Raw genomic sequence first — 24,104 nt, 5'->3', positions numbered from 1 at the left:
GAAGACGACTTCACAGGGTCAAATTAGTAATATTTTAATGAACCTTTAAGGCAGAAAACATAGTGGGCAACAACTCAATGCACTTGAATAAGGCCCAAAATCACTTAAATTACATTCACAAATCATTTTCAATAAAAACACAATGTCTTACTGCACCCCAGACAATTATCACAATACCGTTTTTTGTACTCTAGTGAGCAACACTCATTCCAAGTTTGTTTTAGACAGACAACGCTTACATAAAAGGAAAGTGGTTTTAAAAAAACACAGCCATTGGGAACTTGAATATACAATGTGTACAGTACGGTATGGCTTGTTAACATTCATCAGAATGCATATCACGTCACATACAGGATTTTGAAGACTCATCTTCGCAGAGGCTAGTGATGCCAGATTACAAATGAAAAGCAATATATATATCAAAATGCAACTGAAAACTGGTGGCCATTAGATAATGTTTTTTTTTTGGACTTCAACTTCCATCATGCAGCAGTAAGCGTAGCAGTGGGGGGTGGGGGCATCACCTCAATGTCCTCACCATGATTGTGATTCTCAACCGAAATTAGAAAGTGCCACTCCATCAAGTTACTCATGCTCACACACACTATTTGCACAGAACATTGAGACAACATTATATCATTGTATGTCATTAAACTGAGTGAAATCCTGAATGTGTAAGATTATAAATGGGTGCTGCCATGTAATTCACCTGTGTATTTTCCAAACATGCAAGATGTCATCTATCACTTCTCCACTATTTAACATTTTTCCATGCAGAACTTTCTTTAACTGGAGGACATAGCAGGGTTAAAACATATATCACAGTTTCTTGCTTAAATTTTGTCTGTTCCAGAATTCTTGTTCAGATTGGTCTATTTCTCTTTGCAAAACCTTACAGTAGTTATAAAGTACAGTATACAATGGAATAAAGAATATAACACAAAAGACATATTTTTTAAATGGGTGAGAGGAATCGAACGTTAGTCAGTTTTTATTATTTTACAGAGCAAGCATCTGAAAGTCATGGACAGGTTAATTATTTACTGCTCTTACCACATCTTGGATTTTCATAGAAATAACATGTAATCATTAGGGCTGGGCAATATATCAATATAATATCGATATAGTGATAAATTATTACACGATACACTTTTCTGAGATATCGTTGGTATGGTGATGTATTTTTTTACGTTTTTAATAATTACAAATTAAATGGTACTGAATGGATGCTGCTGATTTGACGTTATTTTAAAAAAAAACAATCTTCTTGGTCGTTGTAGGCATTAAAGTAGAAAAGTATCATCAAACTGAGTTAAATTTTTTGCATTTATTTTACTACTGTTTTGCAGAGAGTTTGTTAGCTAAATTATATATCGTGATACGCGTCGTGTATCGTAGAAATGTCCTCAAGTATCGTGGTATGATATTTTTGTCATAATCACCCAGTCCTAATAATAATGCGAAGAATTAGCTCATGAGGTTAAAGAGCACATTTAAGGCAAAAAACATAAAACATAAATGCCATCGTGTCAAAAATGCCATCTTATATTTTTCACATTCTGTTTAAAATAGATGAGGATAGCAAACTTCAAGAATCCACCACCTATTAATAATTGCTGACCAGGTCATCGGTTCAAGTTGTGGGCCGACTGCACTTTCAATCCAGACTGGCTCTTCAAACTAAACAAAAAATGAAGACCTTTATCAAGGCCTATAAACCTCGGAAATACTTTGTTACATTTTCAAGCTAGACATTAGACAACATCAGAAACATTCAAAACTACAATGATGACAACAAGCCATCCACAACCTACTTACTGGATTGTAACGTCAACACTGAAAAAAGAAAAAGAAAAAGAAGTGTTAACTGAAATCAAATACATTCAATAATTATTGTTCTCCTGATTTTAGCAGAGGTTCCAGGGAAGGGAAACACAGAATATGAAACCTATTCAAAGATCGTACATGTACTCATTCATATTCAGATTTTGTACAAATAGCTGGTGGTATAACTGAAACTGAAGTAAGACTGGCTGGCCCCTTTTAAAGGCCCCTGAAGGTAATGTTGCTTGATGAGCTCACTCAAGAAGCGGATTATTTTACTCTCCTCCTCGGTGTAACCGAGCTGCAACAAGAAATTAGTCCTGCGCAGTACCACGGCATTGGCGTCCTGGTCTGTGCTGATGGGCAGGTGAAGGTGATGGCAGAAAGTATAAAGGAAGGCCTTAGCTGTAAGCTGAGTTAATATGGTCTGCACGTGGAGATAGTAGGTGCTCCCTCGTTTGATTTGTGTCCTGTGGTCTGCCACGTGACCTATTAGTGTTCCTTTGTAGGCTGGGCATCGAAGCGTCTTGTTGTCACAGTCCAGGATGCCGATATATCGGCTGTAGCGGCTCAGAGAATGGAGCAAGCTGGAACCTGCTGGAGAAACCCCCCTGGGGGAAAAAAAGACAAATAAAAAAAATTAAATAAGAAGTCATTTTGCATAGCCCGATATATACTATATAGCTAAAGGTTTGTGAACACCAGACCATCACACCCATATGTGCTTGTTGAACCAGCCATTTGCGGTTATAATAACCTCCACTCTTCTGGGAAGGCTTTCCACTAGATTTTGTGTTCATTCATCTACAAGAGCGTTAGTGATGTTAGGTGAGGAGGTCTGGGGTGCAGTCGGTGTTCCAGTTCATCCCAAAATGTGTTTAGTAGGGTTGAGGCCAGGGCTCTCGAGTTCTTCCAGTCCAACCTTCTGAAACCATGTCTTCATGAGCTTACTTTGTGAACAGGAGCACTGTCATGCTGGAACATTTTTGGGCCTTTTAGTTCCAGTGAAGGGAAATCGTAATGTTACAGCACACAAAGAAATTCTATACAATATTGTGCTTACAACTTTGTGGAAAAAGGTTTGAGGAAGCACCACATATGGGTGTGATGGTCAGATGTCCACAAAATCTTGGTTATAGTGTACATTACAGTAAGTATGGATCTGTAGAAGGTAATGACAGAATATGGAAGGACAACATGACAATATAACGTCAATGTTATGATACGGTGGGCCACAGAACAAGTTTCTGTGAGTACTCCTGGCATTAGCAGTACTTTTTAATAATGACCAACCTGTTACTCCCAGCAAATAAAGTAGCTGATTGGACGTTAAAAACTATTTATCTACCAATTGTTGAATTTTTCCTTTTTTTTTTTTAAAAAAAAAAAACATCATTAGCAAGTGAAAATATATTAAATATAGTCTCATTTGTGTAGTATATCATATTCTAAAACATCAGTAAATACAATATTAGATTGTTAAACATATTTCGAGACATTTTTACTCATTTGAAGTTTGTTCTAATGGCAGACAAATTTCTCATATTAAGCATTTATTTCTAGAAAGAAGCAAAATGATCTGCCAATAGAATAAGAAAATTTAAAGCTTGCAATGAGTAAAAATGTCTTGAAATATGTTTAAATAATCATATTTTTGGTTTACTGTAATCTTATAATAGGAAACAGAAGACGCTTGATTATATTCAGCATATTTTCACTTGGCTTGTGCCATATCGTTTCAGCCATGATATACCGGTAAAATTCCTCCCCGTGATAAGAATTTGTCATCCCGTGCTATTGACGATACAGTTGATGACGTGTTTACGTGCCACATCGTGGGCATCTCACACGTAGAACGAGAACAAGCATGACGCAAGGCAGAGATCCAACCATAGACGAGGAAGAAGAATCAATCCCCAAAAAAAGGAGCGTCCTTTGTAATATGAAAGTGGTTCGGATACAGAAGATCAGACATGAACGAAACGTCTGATTTGTAAAGTGCGTCAAAAACCCGGAACAACAAAGGGTGGAAATTTGTTGCACCACCTCAAACAAAATCACTGACCAGAATATGAGGAAAGTCAGAACGAGGAAAAAGAGCTAACAAGCAACATCAAACATCAAACTCCTTTAATTCAGAAGGGCTTTTTTTTTAACCTACTTAATCGGTATAGTTTAGTATTTGATGATGGATTAAGTCTGACTTTATTGGGATCAGTGTTCGTGTTTGCACGGCTCTCAAAACTGTATGCTGATGTGGCCAAAAAGACAGTGAATGTTGAGAGTTACTATTTTCATATCGTCATTTACATCCTTACCGCAAAAAATTCCATAAAATATCGTGATGTTGTTTTAAGTCTGTATCGCCCATCCCTAATTTTCACTTGCCAAGATGTCATTTTTCTAGGTTTTTAAAATATAGCCCTACAATTTTCCTAGTGCACTGGTTATCAGTTCTAAAAATTGTGACATTAAAAATAACAAACGTTTTTTTTTTGGTCTTGAACCATCACAAGACAGTCGTCATTCAATCCATGATGCTGCTCGATCATGTAAAAAACACTGTTATCGGATACAATTACTTGAGAATGCCTCATAAATACAAAGTGGTCACCTCAAGGCTGATAATTTGATGATGAATTAAATAATAATAAGAAGAAGAAGAAGAAGAAGAAGAAGAAGAAGAAGAAGAAGAAGAACTGAACAAATATTCATTTAATTTAATACATCTTCCAAAAATATTGGATAAAATGTCTAAATATATGTTAGTGCCAGATTTATATTAATTTATTATATTTTGTATAATTTATCATCAAATATAATAATATGAAAATAAAGTCAAAACAATGTTAACATTTACGTTTATGGCATTTGGCAGACGCCCTTATATTTTTCTCATTTATACATCTGAGCAGTTGAGAGTTAGGGGCCTTGCTCAAGGGCCCAACAGTGGCAGCTTAGTGGTGCTGAGATTTGAACTCACGACCTTCTGATCAGAAGTTTTCGTCCAACGACTTAACCACTGAGCTACTGCCACCATAACATCAGTAATAATTGAATAAAATTGAATTTTGTAGCAGAAATTTCAACATTAACTGAAATAGTACAGCTGATGACATCATACCTCTGCAAACCAATGAGTTTCCATCTCTGAAGGTCACTCAGCTGAAACGATGTGGAAAGCCAGGGCTGCACGGTTTCGCCGTACTTGCCAAGGTTGGGCACGAAAATCAGCAAGGCGTTCACCAGCTTCCTTACAGTGCCTTCATCAGCTCCCAGAACCACAAGTGTTCTCCCACTCAGAAGGCAGAAGATGGCTTGCTGAGCAAAAGGGTACTGCCTGATGAAGCGCAGCGCACTGTGCCCTGCCTTCTTCTTCTGCTTCAGCGTGACGGGACTGCCGTAAGTAAAAGGCGAGGCTGCTCTGTCCGAGCTTGTGGAGGTGCTCGTGTAACTGGAATTGTCAGAAACATCTTCCACGTTCATTTTGACCATCTCCTCAGACAGAGAGCTGGGGCTGAGTTCAGGAAGCACCAACCCCATGCGGCAACTCGGTACAGTCAGAGTTGCCTCTCCTAAGACGTAGTCCACTTGCAGACCAGGGTCCCTCTGAAGCAGGGACAGAGGCTCGCGCTTGACTACTGTGTCCTCATGACATTCCTGTACTGGTTCAGTCTCCTCGTAAATAAAACCATCCTGTCCCATACAACACGCTGTGTCCATTTGAACTAGATGTCCAGTTTCAAACACTTCATCGTGATTCAGGTCCGATTCCCGTTCTAGCGAGGGTGACGTCTTTCCAAGAGCAGCGACAGACAGAACATTTCCTTGTTCCTCGAATGATGTTACAGTACAAGCCACACTGGTGTTCCTCCTTGAAAAACCATCAGGATTTCCCGGACTAAGGTTCACAAATGCCTCAATGCTCCGGTCACTGCTGAAACTCCCTTTCATTTCAGCGTCATTAGCGTCTTCGGAGGTTTCCTGCGTAGCGTCTGAGGTACTTGACTCTGGAGGTACTTCCATGGTTTCGAGTACCAGTTTGTTCGGACTTCTCTCAATGTAAGTGGTGTAGGACTCGAGGCTCAATGGCTCACCCAAGCAGTTGGATGGAACATGTGTGTGACGTGTGGTATGGTTCGGGTCATAAAAATTCCCGGAGCTGCCCTCTTCTTCATCGTCACGTTCCGACTCAAAAAGAAAACTGGTGATCTTCTGCTTACTCAAGAGAGCCCGGTCAACCTGGCTGGTGTAAAGAAAGCAAAGATCGCCTCTGAATGTCTTTTCAATCGCGTTCAGTTGGTCCATGGTCTGAAGGTAAAAGTCTGATTCACAGAGTTCTTCCAGGGTTTTTAAGCGTTTATCAAAACATTTAGCAGATTTAGCTTTAATAAGCTGGGGTATGTAAGATGGGTGCTGAGTACCGCTATCTGTTCCCACAGGTTTCTCCCCATTTCCGGAATGATTAGAAGACAGTGTGTGGTCAACCGTACTATTCTTTTCTGGCTCAGACTGTACCTGATCAGGATCTCTCCTTCTACTGTTAGGATATGATGTGATCTGCCTCAGCAAATCTTTATGTTCATAGATAGACTTTTCCACGTTTGCCAGTTCGTTAGCCTTCTCGATAACCTGTGTGGAATAACAGCCGCTGTTTGTTTTCTGCAGCTCGGTCTCTTTGTGCAGGACGGACCTTGTATATTCCAGGTCGCTTAGTTTGTTTTCCAATTCATTCGCAAAGGCCTTTCTATTCCCTGATTTTAAGCATTCGGAAGCCCTGGAAAAGCCAGATGAGAGCAGCCGAAACTGCTGCATGATCTTTCTCTCGTCTGCTGAAATGTAAGCCATGCAAAAAGGCCTCACGAAGCCACGCGCCTCCAGATCGTAGAGGGTCAAGTGATGCACGTAGGCAAATGCCCCTTCCTTGGAGTCACCAAGGACAACTTTCGAGTCCTCCACGAAATTGAGCTTGGGGTAGCTTGTGCCTGGAGGATGGCCCACAAACGAAGCCTGGTAGTCCACAGACATGATGCGCAGAGAGAAGTAATTGAGGTCAAACGTCCCACACACTTTGGGATCATCTGGAATTGTGAGTAATGGCTGTGGTCCAACCTGCTCAGAAAACTCTGAGATAAGGATGAAATCCTTGGAGAATTTTGCATAGGAGGTTTTTAACCATGGGTTGGCATTTACATGAGGAAACAAAGGCACAGAAAACTCCTCTGGGACCAAGTACGGGTCTGTGTATGCATCTCCAAAATCATCATCTTTGGTAAATGCCACCACATCTGGGGATCCGATCATGTTCTCGGAATGTTAGAAGCGACATTAGAAGAAATCTCCTCCTACACCAGAGCCAGAGGCGCATCTAGACACTAAGACACTAGATCTGCTGGCACTTTGCTTTCCATCCCTGGGCCTAACCATAACAGAGAACCAGCAATTAGACACGAAATCATCCTTACAGCACAACTACAACACCCGGATCACAATCTGACACAGCACACCTAACATATTTACCAAACCGTCGCAAGGTTCACTTCACCCATAGCACATATCCATAGCACATCCTGCCTGTATCAGCAGCCATAGGAAAAAATAATAATGGGCGTACGTGTAAATCAGGACAGGTTACATGATTCACATGTCATATCCTTGCCCAAAATTCTCTGGGTTTGATGTGTAGATCAGCAAATTGGAAAACGTGTGTACATTTTCCGGTACGTACGACGTCATAAGCTGTTCGTCCACCCGGAAGTCTGTGATTAAATTAAAATGTATTGTTTAAATATAAATGACACTGATGTTTACACTTGTATAGATGGCTAAAACAGAGTATTCGTTTGTGTTTCGCTCTTTTTGAAGTGATATATTTGATGAATTGTCGATGAATTATATTCGATGAATTACGGCAGTTTTACGACAGTTCGGGACAGGCGCCGAATTTGGAAAGTTCTTGATTTGTTTTTCTGTTTTAGCTGAAGATATTTCAGCGACTTTATTGACATTTCATTAGTAAATTAGTTTGATTAAATATTGAATCAGTCGTGTGTTTATGCTTGTGCGTTTTGTTTTTGACGTGTCATTGTGTTTATGATTATTGTCGTGCTAATTTTTGAAATAATAATTTATACCTTATTAGCTTAGCCAGCTAGCGTACACAATTTACATGTCACATCCATGCCAAAAAATTGTCTGGTTTTATATGCATAGACATAACGTCTATTGTTATGCGAAGATCTGCTAAACAGAGCACGTCTGAGTGGAATTTTCCCGGTACGCACTTACGTCAGAATTTTTGCGTCCAGCCGGAAGTACAGTACGTGATTAAACTAAAATAAAACAAAATGACATTGTTTAGATATAAATGCCAAGCATTTTACACTTTTATAGATGACCAAAAGAGAGTATTCGTTCCCATTCATGTTTCGCTGTTTTTGAAGTGATATTCATATATATATATATATATATATATATATATATATATATATATATATATACAAACTCCCGGGAAAAACGGCGTAACCGAGTCCTTTACGGCAGTTTTACGACAGTTTGTGACAGGCGCCGAATTTGGAAAGTACATGTTTGTTTTTCTGTGAGAGCAGTTCCATATCTAAAAATACTTCAGCTCCTTTATTGACAGTTTTGTCATATTAGTTTAATGTGTTTAATCTGTCGCCGCTTATTTTATGGAAATTTCATTTTAGCAGGTTTTAAAATAAATAAAAGAAATTGTGGTGTTAGCTAGCTAGCTAGCTTACTTGCTACACTGACAACAAAGTGCACTTGTGTTGACTCAGACGCTTGGCCATGGCCGGTGTAAATACACGCCAGGTCGCGCAGCAGCTCTGCGGATTACAGTGATGATCATTGTGGGAAGGTTACTGTCTCGGCTGGCAGCTCAGAGCCTTATTAGTCGCTCGATATCCGTTAGTATGATGAGAAGAGCTCAGATTAAGAAGGTGCTTTGCGTCGCTGAAAAGAACGATGCAGCCAAAGGCATCGCAGAGATCATGTCTAATGGCAGATCTAGAAGAGTGAGTGTGGATCAGCCCACAGATCTTTAGTGACACATAATCATGGTGCGTTTGATGAGATGGTCACTGTGTGTGTTTTCTTTTCCCACATAAACAGAGAGAAGGGTACTCCGTGTATAACAAGATCTATGAGTATGAATATCATCTTTTTGGACAAGTAAGTTTTCTGTCATTTTCAACCAGCAAGTACAGGAATCAGTTGTTAAAAACAGTCTAATCTGGTGTGTGTGTGTGTTTATTTTCTAACAGAATGTTACAGTGTGCATGACATCTGTGTCCGGACACCTTTTAGGTCTCGAATTCAAAGCTCCTTTTCAGAAATGGTGAGTCCTAACCGTGTGTTTTATTAGAGCTTAAATGAGCATAAAAATAAAGTGTGTGTACAGTTTCAGTGTAAAAGTTTGAAATGAACCTCATTTAGAATCAACAATCCAAAACATAAAGCTTAACCTTATCAAGAAGAAGACCAAGAATTCGGTGAGTGAAGCCCTATTCGGACGGGATTAAATTTACATCTGGTTCTGGGGTAATTTTCCTATTTTGCATGCGCTCCACTATGAACTTATCTCCATCCGGATTGATCAGCCATGTCGGTGTGGTGGTGTTTTTTTTTCCTGGGAGATCTGCTGCAGCTTGCGTGTGTAATCTTGTAGAGACCGTATCTGTGACCTTCCCCTAGATATCAAACACTTCCTGAATTGTAAACCTTCTTGCTTCTTGTATACCATGTGATCATGAATTGTGTTTACGGATTGTTGCTGGAACCTTCTTTTGCACCAACCTGAAATAAGCATCTCTTATTTAATGCTATATCAAGTGCTCCTTTGGAGGCTTGGACGCCATGTAGCGAACGAAGCACGATCATATGACCAGGTGATGGAAACATCCGGGTTCCTAGAAAATACAAAGGCACTCCTTCTGCGTTAAATTTATGCGAGAGGTTTGTCACAGAGGAGAGTAGGGCTTCTGGCAATTCTAGCAAATATAGTTAAAGATCAGAGATGTCCGTAATAAAGGTGGGTTGAATATTAAAATTGAAAGGATTCGAAAGGTGGATATGCAAAATAATGTTGGCGAGCAGTTTATAAAAGCAAAGCGTAGGCACGCGTGTTATACAAGAATATTACTGTCAGGTTCAGAAAGCAAGCTCACATGACTATCGTTGCTCCATTCGAACAGGATGTGAAACCTAACGTGAAATATTGTGTTGGGATCAAAGAAGTGTAACTGTAATATAAAACAGTCTCATACACGTCGTGTTGCTGTATGTAACAGGCACAGCTGTAATCCAGTCTTGCTGTTTGATGCTGAGGTGGAAAAGTATTGCCCTGAAAACTTTGTTCCAATTAAGGTATGGGAGTTTGTTTTTTTCCTCATAAAGATGCATAATTTATTTAAAAAAAATTTGTGGAAGACATGTCAGTTTGTTTCATCTGTGTGCTGGTCTTTTAGAGGACCTTGGAGAGAGAGGTCAGACAGTGCCAAGCTCTGGTCATCTGGACTGATTGTGATCGTGAGGGAGAAAACATAGGCTACGAGATCATTGATGTCTGCAAAGCTGGTAAGTTCTTGGTTGTTGTTTTTTTTTTAAAATAAAAATCATTGATAGCTTGTTGTCAGTCTTGTTCAGTCCTTCCAGGATTTCGTGATTTTTTTGTGATGGCAGAAATGAACACAGAATCAAGCAGACTCCGCAATATTCGGAGGAGCTCGCAATTTTTCAAAAATTGTCTCAGATTTTCCGCAGACAAAAAAAGAAAAACTCCATAAAGTGCATGAATTAAAAAAAAAAAAATTTTTTTTAAAAGCCGACACAACAATCACAAAAAACTCTGCGAGATCCTGTACAGGCTGATTAATAACTTTACTTAAAAATAAAACTAAAAAGTTGTGTAATTAATGATAATTATTTATGATATGAGTCTGAGACTCTGCAGCACTGACATTGACTCTGTTCTCTTCTAGTCAAGCAGAACATTCAGGTGTTCCGCGCTCGGTTCTCTGAGATTACTCCTAGTTCCATTAGGAGAGCCTGCGAGTCTCTAACCGAGCCAGACATTAACGTCAGTGATGCTGTGGACGTCAGGCAAGAGCTGGATCTCCGCATTGGTAAGCGCGATTACACGTAAGCGTAATCTTTGTTTCGTTGTAAAAATCGTTTTCCGATAATCCAGACGATTGTTTCGACTGCTTTCCCAGGAGCCGCGTTTACAAGGTTCCAGACTTTACGGTTACAAAAGATCTTCCCAGAGTCTCTATCTAATCAGCTGATCAGTTACGGGAGCTGTCAGTTTCCGACCCTGGGCTTTGTGGTGGAGAGGTTTAAAGCTATTCAGGCGTTCATCCCTGAGAACTTCTTTAAAATTAAAGGTAAGATGTTTTCTCTACACCATCGTAAATTCACTGTATGCCCAAAAGTATGTAGACGCCTGACCATCACACTCTCATCACACTCCCAGTCTGTTTGAGTTTGTTAATAAGTTTGGCAGCGGTGTCGTGTGTGATGTTCTCGCCGTGTTTCCTGTTCAAGTCCATCACAACCTTACGACAGCTTCCCGATCCAGCCATGAGAATGATTTCAATACGTTCTTCTTTTGTCAAAGGCGTTCTTAAAGGCTGTCTGTTTTATATATATATATATATATATATATATATATAAAATATACACACACACATGTGTAATATAAACTAAGTGTGAGACATTTTGGAAGACGTTTACCTAAAAAGTGTTCATTTCCCCCTATGTATGGAGAATTTGGGACACCCTCTTGTATAAAAATGCACAGGCAACACAATTTCTTTTTTTTTTTATAAAGTGCTAATTTAAGTACTCCATGAAGAAGTAGGTCTTTAGTCATCGTTTGAAGACAGCCAGTGACTACGCTGCAATAAACAGTGACTCTGAGTGAACGTTGTGCGCGTTTGTGTTTTCTACCAGTGGTTCATGAGCCTAACGAAGAGGAATCTGTGGAATTCAGTTGGAAAAGGCATCGCCTGTTCAACCACACGGCTTGTCTTGTGCTTTACCATATGTGCATGGAGGTTAGCAGCATCTACTGTAGTATCTGGTATATTGTAACTAAGCATGTAGTGTTCATCATGACAGTTATACAGGTCACTATTAATATTGTAATCATTTTCTCAGGACCCCATAGCAAGAGTGATTTCTGTAACAAGTAAACCAAAAAGCAAATGGCGTCCGTTACCCCTTGACACTGTGGTAAGTAATCAAAGCGGTGCATTTTATTTTGCTTTTTTATACCTCATATCTGCATTACATGTCAAAACTAATTATTTATTGTGGTGAACAGATAAAAAGCTTGAAATATACATTTTAATATAATGATATCATGCAAAAAATAAACCTGTTTCCTGATATAAATTATCGTGACTCATCTTGAAACAGTTCGAAAAAAATTTTTCTGTCACGCTGATGAAAACATTTCATTAATGACAACGTACACTACGAGTCTGTATATATTTAATTGTATTAAATATGTTCAAATAAATGCCTATGATTTAAAAATTTGTTGCTAAGATAAGTGGAAACAGTGACTGTAATGCCCAATTAGAATTATTTGTGAATAAATAAGGTATTGTTAATAAGGCATTTTATTTAAAACAAGTAGATTTTAGTTAAAATAAATAAATAAATAAATAAATAAATAGTTTCCCAAACGAGTCGTTTTCATTTAGATCTTAGGGAATTTGAGAATTTTAAGAAAAGCCTCCTGGGTGGAGTTTCATCAAATGTACTGTTTAAAATTCTAAATATAAAATAGTATCAGTTTGTTTAGCACTCTTCTGGTCACTGTATAATTCCATATGCTAATATGTTAATATCTATATTGTTCTTCTTAATTAGTATAACATACTAAATGAAGAAACCCCTTCTATTTGCAGGTGTGTCCAAACTTTTAACTGGTAGTTTGTGTGTGTGTGTGTGTGTATATATATATATATATATATATATATATACATACACACACACACAACAGTACTGAGTTTTTTTTTTGTTTTTTTTTTACCAACTTTTATAGATTTTTATTTGATGACTTCTACATTATGGAGTCAGTACAAAAACATTTTCGATTCCCAAAGATTATTTTGTTTTCCAGCACAAAATTAAATGTTACAGAATAATGTAAAGAAAGCGGCAGATTACGTAAGAAACACTTTTCAGATTAAAAACATAATGAAGGCTGCTGGATTTCGGTGCAGAAATAAGAAGCGAGTGCGACAGTCAAAGTCTCCAGAAGAACCGTGTCTGGTTCTGCAACATACTCAATAACACTTACAGCTCATTTCCTTATAAAACTGCACTAATTCTTCCTGAGACTACTATTTTTATTTTATTTTTTAAAGCAAAGGGTCAGCACACAGAATACTGACTTCATTTCATTGATTAATGTTTAGTGCCGTTTATATTATTGTTTTTAAAATGTAGAAACATTTCATTATCTTGGAAGGCATTGTTGCTCTACAGCATTTCTTTGCATGTGCACAGTACTGCGTATATAAATAGCTCTTTTCTTACACAGGAACTTGAAAAACTGTCTTCAAGGAAATTGAAGATAAGTGCGAAAGAGACCATGAGAATAGCTGAGAAACTGTACACACAAGGGTATGAGACGCAAACATTTTTTACTAGCGGTCTTGTATTATAGTTCTTCTTCTTCTTGTCGAACCCTGAGTGTTGGAAGAACTAATATTTCTTGTTTATTCCAGGTTTATCAGTTACCCTCGTACTGAGACCAACATGTTTCCGACAAACCTGAACTTGGTCCCACTTGTTGAGCAGCAGACTCAGGACCACGAATGGGGGGCTTTTGCTCGAGGCATTTTGGAAAGCGGTGGGCCGACACCTCGAAACGGAAACAAATCGGACCAGGCCCATCCTCCCATTCACCCTACCAAATACACAAATAATCTACAGGTGGCCTTCACCTTTCAAATACACCATGCATAAATGTTCAATCTAAGCCATTCATTAAAAATACATAAATAAATGTTCTGGAAGTGGTTCCTTTAACTGAATTTGATGTTTGATGAATTGACTGATCTTTAAAGGGCTTCTCTAAATTTATTAATTGTACGAGTTTTCATATTTTTCTCTCGTATAGGGAAATGAGAAACGGCTGTACGAGTTTATCGTACGTCACTTCCTGGCGTGTTGCTCCAAGGACGCACAGGGCCAGGAGGTGACTGTAGAAATTGACATTGCTGGAGAGAAATTCTCTGCAAGTGGACTGACGATTATTGCTCGTAACTATCTGGAAGTTTACCCGTTCGACAAGTGGTACAATAAGGTAACGTTGCCAGTATGGCATTCGCCCAAACTTTGTTAATCACGAAATATTATTGTTTTTGTCGTACTCAAGCAGAGAGATTTTTTTTTTTGTTGTTGTGCAGGTTATTCCATTATATACACCTGAAACAACATTCCAGCCAACCGCTATTGAGATGGTGGAAGGACAGACCAGCCCACCTCAGCTCCTCACCGAGGCTGACTTGATTTCTCTAATGGAGAAGCATGGCATCGGTATAATATTTAGCTAATAGGTTTGGGTTTTTTTGACACACGTTTTACAGAAAAATAAAACCCAAATTCGAGTTGTTTGGTTTTGTAGGCACAGACGCAACGCACGCTGAACACATCGAGACCATCAAGAGCCGCATGTACGTGGGCCTGACGGACGATCAGAGGTTCCTTCCTGGAGAGCTTGGGATGGGCCTCGTTGAAGGTACAGAAGCACACACCTGGAGTCATTTAGTGTGTTTAAATCATGAATAGTATTATCATTATTGAATTTTCTGAGGTGACAAATCATGGTCAATAAATAGCATACTACAGTGTCAGGTTAAAGCCTTCAGCAGATTTCAATCAATCAGAGAAAGATAAGATTTTAGCCCTGCACTGCAAAAAAATGACATCTTAGCAAAGGAAAATATCTTACAATATAGTTACATTTATCTAGTGTTTCCTGTTATGATATTACCATAAACCAAATGTAAGGTTATTAAACCTTCTTTTTATTTAATTTTTTTTTTATTGGAATCTTATAATAGGAAATACTAGATAAATGTGACGATATTCAAGTTAATCACTTGATAAGATGTCAGTTTTTATATAGCGTAGTCAGGTTATAATCAGGATGCTAGTTTTGTCCTTCGTCTTTGTGTGTGAACAAACATAACTGGTAAAGAAAATAACCACATCTCCATCTTTGGCTCCACAGAGAGACATTTTATAGAAAAAATGGCATGTAAAAACTAAGGTAGATCAAATAAAGATCGATATCTGTTTATCTATATATAATCCATGAGCTTGGAGCAGAAAGATATTTGCTCGTCTGTTTGTTCTGGAGTGCATGCTTAAAAAAATATAGAATATATAAATATAGGCACTTTTGTGCTTTCTATTAGGTCCTCTGATATGTGAGCTCTGAAATGGAAAACTGTTTACTTGAGTTAAAAAAAAAAAGAAACAATCGTCACTAAAATGTAATAAAAATATTAGGTTTGATACTAGCAACAGTGCTAAAAAATCTTATTTTTGATTAAACTCATATTATTTATCATTATTATTATCATATTATTTAGTTGTTTTTTTTAATGGTGAATGTATTAGCTGTATTGTTAATTGAGTGAAACTGGGTTTCAGGGTACAATTCCATGGGCTATGAAATGTCTAAGCCGAACCTGAGGGCAGAGCTGGAGGCGGACCTGAAGCTCGTGTCTGAAGGGCGGAAGGACAAGACGTCTGTCCTCAGACATCATGTGTCAAAATACAAGACAGTTTTCATAGAATCTGTCAGGAAGGCGAAGAAGTAGGTTCAGATTGCTGTTCATAATGTTGTGAATTTGTGATGCATGTTTTTTTAGTTTTCTGACTGGAAATTGTAGAAAAGTATAGAAATGTAAAAGCAGTCATTTCCAGACCTGGAAGAGAAGGATTTCAGGAAATATTTTGGAGAAAAAAAAAAATCCTGTTGTTAAAGTTTTATAAACTCAAGGAACTAAAGTAATACTGCCGTATAAAAGGAGGATGGGAAAGCTAGCGTGTAAGTTGCTTCCATGTTGGGGCACGAGGGGGCAAAGAGAGTTTTGACTGACAGTCCCTGAGACACTTACAACCTAGCAACATAGCAGCTTCCCTGTGTGATGTGCTCACTGTCCATGATCTCATGGGTACAGTGTCAAAACATTGTCTTTCCATTTCACTCAATTCAACTAATTTAACCTAATTCGACTTTTCTGTCATTTTTCTCCAGGTTCTGGCCTTTTCATATTATGTTATGTTATGTTATGTTATGTTATGCTGATAAATGATATTCGAATACTGGCGTATAGATATAAATTATAATACAGCAACTTTCTTTTCTGCCTGTTCAGTTGCGCCTTCATCTTTTGGTGAGTTTTTCCTTTTGCGAAGTTTTATGGCCGTCACTAAACGTAAATGTGGCACGTACAATGTTAGCACGGGTGATTGGCATACTTCAACATACGCATAAATAATAAGCAGCAACAACAAAATCAAAAAGGTGTTGAAAAGGTCTGGATTTTATTAATCATGAGAACATTGAATCCTGTTTTAATGAAGAAATCGTACTTTTTTTTTTTTATAGGAACACCTCGATTAAATGTCCGTAATGCTTTTTACAACATAGAGTATTTAACAAAACAGTTTATATTGGGGTTTTTTTTTTACTCTTCAGGTTGGATGAGGCTCTGTCAAACTATTTAGGCCAGGCCCAAGAGTATACAGAGCAAGAAGAACAGGAGTTAGAGATGCCACTCCCGGTGCGGAAGTGTCCGCAGTGCGGCCGAGACATGGTCCTGAAGAAGAAGAAGGACAGCGCGGGGTAAGCCGTTATGCAGTCTTAAGAAAGAACTAAAACACGGGGCACGCTGCTATAGGAAAATAATCTACAATGGGACATTGTATTACCACGTGAAGTGAAGTAGACTGTTTTCCTATCAGTGTTTTATTCCTCATACCACAGCGATTTGGCAATGACTGCAATTTCAAATTTATTACTGAACAACACTTCATGCTATTTAACCATTTAGTTATATTTCATTTTGAGGAACGTCTATGAGACAAGGTAGTTCCTGTTATCACTTACGCCTCTCTTTTCTTTTCTTCCCTCTCTGTTGACAGTATTTACAGAGAAACCGCAAAACTCAAAGTCCTCTTGTACTGAAGATTCTCCTTTGATAGAAAATTTAATGACGCACGTATCACCTTCCATAAACGTCTGCGTACTGAAAGCTTCACCATATCAATGATTATTGTTTATGTAGTTATTATTAGCCTTAGATTATGTAGAGCGTGTGCCATACAAGTCTCAGTGATTGAGTTGTTAGTATAAAAATAATGGATATTAGTGTCTATCTTATAATTTAGTATAGAAATGATAGATATCAGAACAAGTGCATTAATATAAACCCCTGATTTCGAATTACAGCCGCAACCTTTGTCCGCGCTGCTGTTATAGAAAATAAATCACCATCTTCCGGTTCAAGAATTCAATAACACATTGGTATAATGTTCGGTCCCTCCATGGATTTTGTGACGCAGAAAGTAAACTCCACAATATTCGGAGGAGCTTGCAAATTTGCAGCAGATTTTCTGCAGATTTGGGCCAATACGCGTCATGTGACGTTATCACAACGCACATTCAATCCAAGCCCTCTTCGTCTCACATACCGCTAAAAGGTCTCATTTATAAACAAGCATCACTGTGAAAGACCGTGCAAAACAATTTCTGCAATTGCAATTTCACTAATTCAAGTAGTTTTTAAAATTTTGAAAAACGCCACGGTAAAGTCAGAGCATTTTTGGCCAAAACAATCACAAAAAAAAAACCTCCCTGAAATCCTAGGGTTAGGGTTACGGACTGAATGTTTATTAAGTGAGGCTAAAGTCTGACTGAATATGAGCTCAGCACATTTCTGTCTTTACTCATTGTGTTATTTCCTTTGTTGTCACACTGCTTGACTTTTGTAGGAAGTTTCTGTCATGCATGGGCTACCCGAGCTGTAAGGCAGCAGTATGGTTTCCAGACACGGTGCTGGAGGTCAGCAGAGATGACAGCATCTGTTCAACGTGTCGCCCACATCCTGTCAACATGTACGAAATATAACTGTAGTTCCTTTTCTGTAACTGGAAAACATTTGCAGAAATATTGCGAGTCATACATGGCAAAACAAAACCAAATACACACCCTGTGTCTTTCTCAATTTGTTTCCAGGCTGAAGTTCAAGTTCAAAAGGGGAAGTCTACCTCCAGGGATGCCTCTTGAGTTTGTTGGGTGTATTGGGGGCTGTGATGAGACTCTGAGAGAGGTCTTGAATTTGAAGTATCTCCGTGGAGGAGGAGGAGATTCCAGCACTCAGGTTAATCCCAGTTCAGCATCACGCCAGTCGACTCGTCCAGTAATTGATCCAGCACTTCAGTCCAGGTCTGAGAACAGACCACCACCACCTAACTCTACACCAGCATGGTCCATACAACCATCACATTCTATCCAGAACAGTGTTGTGTGTAACTGTGGCCAGGATGCACTTCTTCTCACCGTGCGTAAAGAGGGTCCCAACCAAGGTCGTCAGTTCTACAAGTGCAATACGGGGAACTGTAAGTTCTTCCTGTGGGCCGAACAGCAGAACGACCAGCTTGGGTCAGCAGGGAGCATCGGCTCAACAGGACAACTGGGCCCTAGCTGTCAACCTCCCAGACCTTCTCTTGGATTTGGAAACACACCCCAGCAGATGCAGGGCAGCAGAAGATCAGGGGAAGGTGGAGAAGAGCGTATGTGTAACTGTAATGTACCTGCGGTCACGAGGACCGTCATGAAAGATGGGCCGAACAAGGGCAGAGCGTTCCTCACCTGTGGCAAACCCCGGGATCAGCAATGTGGCTTCTTTCAGTGGGTGGATGAGAACGTTGCTCCTGGTAAATGATTATTCCTCTGTACACCATAGTGTCTCTAAGCACAGTCTAGCAATACATATTATTTAGGCTTAATGGCTTATGTTACATTTATTAATGGTATGAAAATTGGACTTTCTCTACTTTCTTACTTACTCTCTAGTCATACATCCAAAATAATTGTAGAAATAATAATTGTGTAATTTATCCACACACCCAAACGCTATTGACCGTAAAATTAGTGTTAGACCCAAGACAAAGACAGAACTTAAGTCATATAAAATAAGCCTTATAAAGACTTGAACTATACAGTCCCTCAGAAAGTAATGGAATGACAAAGCCCAGTTCTTTTGATTTTGCTATGTCATGCTATCCAAAGATGATTATAAGATGATGTGTTAAACATCTTAGAACATGGCACCTTTGGTGACAGACCACCTAATTTTTTAAGTGAGCAGAAGTATAGGAACAGATAGTCTTGAAGTAAATAACACTTAGTATTTGGTTGCGTATCCTTTGCTTGCAATAACTGCATCAAGTCGGTGACCCACTGACATCACCAAACTGTTGCATTTTTCTTTTGTGATGCTTTTACTGCAACTTCTTTCAGCTGTTGTTTGTTTTGGGGGGTTTCTCCCTTCAGTCTCCTCTTCAGGAGTTGAAATGCTGCTCAATTGGGTTAAGGTCTGGTGATTGACTTGACCAGTCAAAAACCTTCCACTTTTCCCCACTGATAAAGTCCTTTGTTGTGTTGGCAGTGTGTTTTGGGTCATTGTCTTGCTGCATGAAGAAGTTCCTCCCGATTAATTTGGATGCATTTCTCTGTAAACTGGAAGGCAGATTGTTTCTGCACACTTCTGAACTCATTCTGCTGCTATCATTATGAGTTACATCATCAATAAAGATTAGTGATCCTCTTCCAGAAGTATCCATGCAAGCCCAAGCCATGACACTACCTCCACCATGCTTGATTGATGAGCTTCTGTGTTTTGGATCATGAGCAGATCCTTTCTTTCTCCACATTTTGTCCTTTCCATCACTTTGGTAGAGGTTAATGTTGGTTCCAGAACTTTTGTAACTCATCTATGTATTTCTTTGCTAATTCCAGTCTGGCTTTCCGGATCTTACTGCTGAATTTGTGGTATGCCCTTTATATTTCTGCACTTGAAGTCTTCTTCGATTGGTGGATTTCCAAAGCTCTCACAATATTTCTGTCATCAACTGCTGTTGTTTTCCTTGGCTGACCTGTTCCATGTCGGTTTCTCAGTACACCAGTGGTTTCTTTCTTTTTCAGGACATTCCAAATTGTTGTATCGGCTATGCCCAAATCTCGTGCAGTGCCTCTGATTGATTTTCCTTCTTTGCTCAGCTTCAATATGGCTTGCTTTTCTCCTGTATACAGCGCTCTGATCTTCATGTTGGTTTATCCTTTTTAACAACAAACGCAGTCTTCACAGGTGAAACCCAGGGCTCAAACCAAGAGTAGACATTCAGAGCTATTAATTCTTTAAACAATCAATTTAACAGGACACACCTGGGTAACAAGAAACACCTATCAGTCACATGTTCTTATTCTTTTTCTTTTTGATATCCCTAAAAATGGTATAAAAGATGAACACAAGCTGAAAACTTATACAAGTAAGACAGTTTTAATGATGTTTGTCTTTCGCAATTAAAATGTGGTCTGATATCCAAGTGTCTTTGAATAGCTGACACTAAACCCCATTACTTATATTATTGTCTCAGGTTGTGATTATTAACATGATTTTTATTTATTTTACTTATCAGCTTCTGGTCTACCTTCTATGATTGCTATAAGCATCATAAAATAAAAACGTACGCTCATTTTACAATCAGATTTCACCTCCACAACCTTGATAAGAGGCTTTCTCACCAGTTCACATAGTAAATAAATGTCTTTTTAAGAAATGGTTTTAATTGTGTGAAAGTCATGTAAAGAAGAAGGATACACTTAATAAACGAGTTAAATCAACTTATAAATGGGAAATCGAAACAGTTTAGATAATTGGTGCTCAGCAGTGATGGCGTATAGCCTGTTGTCCATTTATTTATTTATTTTATTTCAGAAAGCCTGAGCAGTCTGTTTATGTGAGCAAACAGTATGTGCATGCATGGGTGATATGGTCAGTGTTTTAGATGTGGGCTCTTGTGCTGTTCTAGAGTGCACTAGGCAAATTTCTAACTTTTAATGTAGGCTGTGGCAAAGGATAGATTTTCTGAAGTAGAATGACACAAAATTATGCACAAATACTGCATGTGAAAGCTAAAGGATTCGTGTTCTTGCATCAAATGATTACGCTTCTCACAGGAAAAACAATAAATACCACAAAAGTACACCAGCAATATAGCTGTTAAATTTAGGATTCATTGTCATAATACTTTGTACTTATCATTTTCCTGTCACTCTCCCAGCTGCTGTAGGGAATGTGAGAGGAAACGGCAGTAAATGGACTGCTAGTAAGAAGAACGAAGCCTCTTCAAGCAAAGCTGCTGCTCCTAAAAGGCCAAGGACTTGTGGGATTTGCCGTCAGCCGGGCCACACGCGCAGCACCTGTCCTCAGGGCCAGTGAGACAGGAGCAAATGGAGATGATTGTCTGTGTATATTATGTCAATTGAATGAGTTTTTCTATAATTTGTAACATTTGACTATCTAAAAATAGTAAACACTTGTACAAAATAAAAGCTAACATTTATAAGAATGCTGTCTTTGTTTTCATTCATTTGCTTCCTTTTCACCAGATCTTTTTGCCTATGTGGAAAATTCCAGATGGACTAATGTGAGACACATTGACTCCTCTGCTGATCAAGACGAATCCATATAAGCTATCAATAACCATGAATGAAGACTGCAAATATCATTTTAACTGGAAAGAAAGGTTGTAGTTTATTTAACTGGCTGTTTTATCTTTTTGGCAAGATTAATCTAAGACAGACGTTCTCAACCTTTTGTAATTAAAGCCCCCCCAAGCCTCCCCTATCATGTGCCCCGCCCCCCCCCCCCCCCCCCACACACACACACATTGGAGGAAACCAGGTATGATGATTATTTATTCTATATACAACCTACTCTATAATATGTTTTGATAGATAGATTTTTTTGCTTTTGTGTTTATGTACTTTTTCTTTAATTACTTTTCATAAATTTTCATTATGATTTTTTTTTAAGTAACATTTATAAAGCTACTACTTTATATAACTACTTACTTACTTACTTACTTACTTACTTGAACTAGGCTGTAATAACGTGGACTATTTTACATGTAAAACGTTGCATTCCATTCATCTTGCATTCTAAAAACATTCGCATAAGAATGATGTAAATTGGGATGAAGGGCACGTCTCGTTATCCATGACATTGTTAATGCTCTCAGCCTCTCACTGAACAGAGCGGACGCAGAGAGAGGTGTGAGTGCAACGGGAAAGCAAGACCTCGCGCTTGCAGGACAGTACTGGAGACATTTGGAAAGTTGCTAAGGTTTGTCGCTAGGCACTTTTTTTGCAAAAGAAAGAAAAGGGGTCTGAAAAGTGGCTAAGTTGGCACCACTGATCTGCACTGACATCTAGATAAAAGGCAGACTAAGCTCCGCCTCTCCCCAGCAAAAAGAAAATGCAGAGGGAGAGGGAACGTGGGGTTTTTCATTTATGCACATTCTATTTGAAAAGCGATAAAATACAAAGAGAACCCAAATGATGCCCTGTCTGTGTTTTTTTCTTGAAAACAATTTGTGCCCCCTTCTGTTCTCTCCATGCCAACCCCCATTGAGAACCACTGATCTAGGGGAGAAAAATGAGAAAAGTTTCTTTAAATTCCTTATAAACAATACCTCTGCTGATAAATGTTAATCAATCACGTTACTGTGATCAGTGATTATAATCATTTAAGGCTTTTTGATCTCAAAAATCCAGCAACATTCAATTGGCTCATCTCTGAGAGGATTAATGTGGGGAAAAACTTGGTCTAATACTTTATACTACAAACTCGTCTCTGCTGTAATCAGTGTACTGATACGAGATGAGATCCTCTTTTAATCTTCTGTTTATCAGTTTTAAACCTTCAACGCTTACTTTGTATGATATTCCTGGGTCTTTTGGATTAAACTTAACCCAAGATATGAAAGGCTTGATGAACGTGTTCATTACTGATGTGATGTGGAATTTCAAAAGGAAAGGAAGGGGGGAGAGAAAAAAAAGCGATTGTGAGATGAAAAAAACAAAACAAAAACAGAAACAAAGGGGGAAAGAAGAGAAAGAATAATAAAGATAGAAGACAGATGAGGGATCATGTGGTGTTTCTCTCCAGCATGCTAATGAAACATTAGCACTTAACGTTAGGCGGCTCATTAACTTAGTTAAAAAAGTTAGCATAGCAGGTATTTTAGTTTTAATTGTATAAAAGTATCTCTGACAGAAACATTGTCTATCACTGAATGATCTTCTTCCCTTGCCCACTCTTCTGTGCACAAATCTAAAGCTAAAATTGATTAATTAGTTTTAGATAAGATGTATAACAGATACCGTGGTCACTTGGTAGCACTGTAATTAAACTCTATACTGTACATCGCATTAGTGGTCTTATTAAAGAATAGATATTGTAAACGTTTTATAATGAATTACATGCAAGCACGTTTTATTTCTAGCTCAAGCCAAGAAACATTTTTAATTTAAACCCTACATGACTTGCATACCGATATTTCTAATCAGCATGTGCTTTTCAGTGGTGCAAGAGATTAATTTTACTGATTAAATATTGAAACTTTTTTAGTATAAATTCTGTCATACAGAAGTTGGTCTATGTACACTTTGGCTAAACATTACCCACAATGCTGTTTGACTACCTGGATTCAGGGTGCTTCTCAATACTCAAAGTGATGCTTCCTCGTTTCCTTGCTCCTCCATCCTCCAGCCTGTGACCCGGAAATCAATCGAAGTGAGCCATCTTGAAGGACATATCAATTCTCTTATTGCACCATGAGGAGGTGAGGACCGAGGAGTGAGGAAGCTTCCAGAAGAGCTAGGAGCGAGGATACACAGGTGTATCCTATGCGGAAGTGTTTCTTGTCGAAAAACCTGAGCACATATAAATTCCCCTCCTCCTTTACATCTGCCACAATCTCAAACAGAATGTCCTTTGATCATGTGATGTGATTTTGTGTGAAATATAATTAAATAATGACATGCTTATAACGAGTATTGTAATTAATTGATCCTTGCATGTTTGGATATGCAAAGCTGCCCAAAAGCTGTGAAAAATTATGTGTTGTTCATTAAGTCATTGTGGAACAAC

General features: G+C 38.5%; 2 protein-coding genes across 9 annotated transcripts; one reads left to right on the top strand and one right to left on the bottom strand.

Moving 5' to 3' along the window:
• Positions 1–4: 4 nt before the first annotated feature.
• Positions 5–8,121, bottom strand: smcr8a (Smith-Magenis syndrome chromosome region, candidate 8a). Of its 5 annotated transcripts, none has more exons than XR_008384532.1 (3): positions 4,949–8,119; positions 710–2,435; positions 5–604 (listed from the first exon to the last, which is right to left on the bottom strand). XR_008384532.1 is itself a non-coding variant. In XM_053612543.1 (3 exons), exons 2-3 carry the CDS (start codon positions 7,126–7,128, stop codon positions 1,982–1,984), a joined length of 2,634 nt encoding a protein of 877 aa, XP_053468518.1. In that variant the 5' UTR covers positions 7,129–7,243; positions 7,332–8,119; the 3' UTR covers positions 5–1,981. The 5 variants fall into 5 exon arrangements, 3 of the variants coding, with proteins under 3 accessions (XP_053468518.1, XP_053468517.1, XP_053468519.1); XR_008384531.1 differs by having other exon boundaries at positions 5–1,680; positions 1,819–2,435; XM_053612543.1 differs by having other exon boundaries at positions 5–2,435; positions 4,949–7,243; positions 7,332–8,119.
• Positions 8,122–8,139: 18 nt separating this feature from the next.
• On the top strand, positions 8,140–23,991 carry top3a (DNA topoisomerase III alpha). 4 transcript variants are annotated; one of them, XR_008384530.1, is made up of 22 exons: positions 8,387–8,864; positions 8,962–9,021; positions 9,114–9,187; positions 10,140–10,215; positions 10,317–10,425; positions 10,830–10,973; positions 11,064–11,234; positions 11,803–11,906; positions 12,010–12,084; positions 13,406–13,488; positions 13,593–13,800; positions 13,988–14,173; positions 14,277–14,406; positions 14,495–14,608; positions 15,529–15,694; positions 16,583–16,729; positions 17,878–18,000; positions 18,122–18,822; positions 21,232–21,412; positions 21,560–21,696; positions 22,207–22,295; positions 23,724–23,991. XR_008384530.1 is itself a non-coding variant. In XM_053612540.1 (20 exons), the coding sequence occupies exons 2-20, from the start codon at positions 8,691–8,693 to the stop codon at positions 21,387–21,389; spliced, it is 3,003 nt and encodes a 1,000-aa protein (XP_053468515.1). In that variant the 5' UTR covers positions 8,140–8,143; positions 8,628–8,690; the 3' UTR covers positions 21,390–21,550. The 4 variants fall into 4 exon arrangements, 3 of the variants coding, with proteins under 3 accessions (XP_053468515.1, XP_053468514.1, XP_053468516.1); XM_053612540.1 differs by lacking the exons at positions 21,560–21,696; positions 22,207–22,295; positions 23,724–23,991 and adding an exon at positions 8,140–8,143 and having other exon boundaries at positions 8,628–8,864; positions 21,232–21,550; XM_053612539.1 differs by lacking the exons at positions 22,207–22,295; positions 23,724–23,991 and having other exon boundaries at positions 21,560–21,777.
• The last annotated feature ends 113 nt before the right edge of the window (positions 23,992–24,104 follow it).

The sequence above is a fragment of the Ictalurus furcatus genome, chromosome 24 (assembly GCF_023375685.1).
Source record: "Ictalurus furcatus strain D&B chromosome 24, Billie_1.0, whole genome shotgun sequence".
Lineage (NCBI taxonomy): Eukaryota > Metazoa > Chordata > Actinopteri > Siluriformes > Ictaluridae > Ictalurus > Ictalurus furcatus.
Note: the sequence above shows the minus strand (reverse complement) of the source record. Positions and strands in the feature narration are given on the sequence as shown.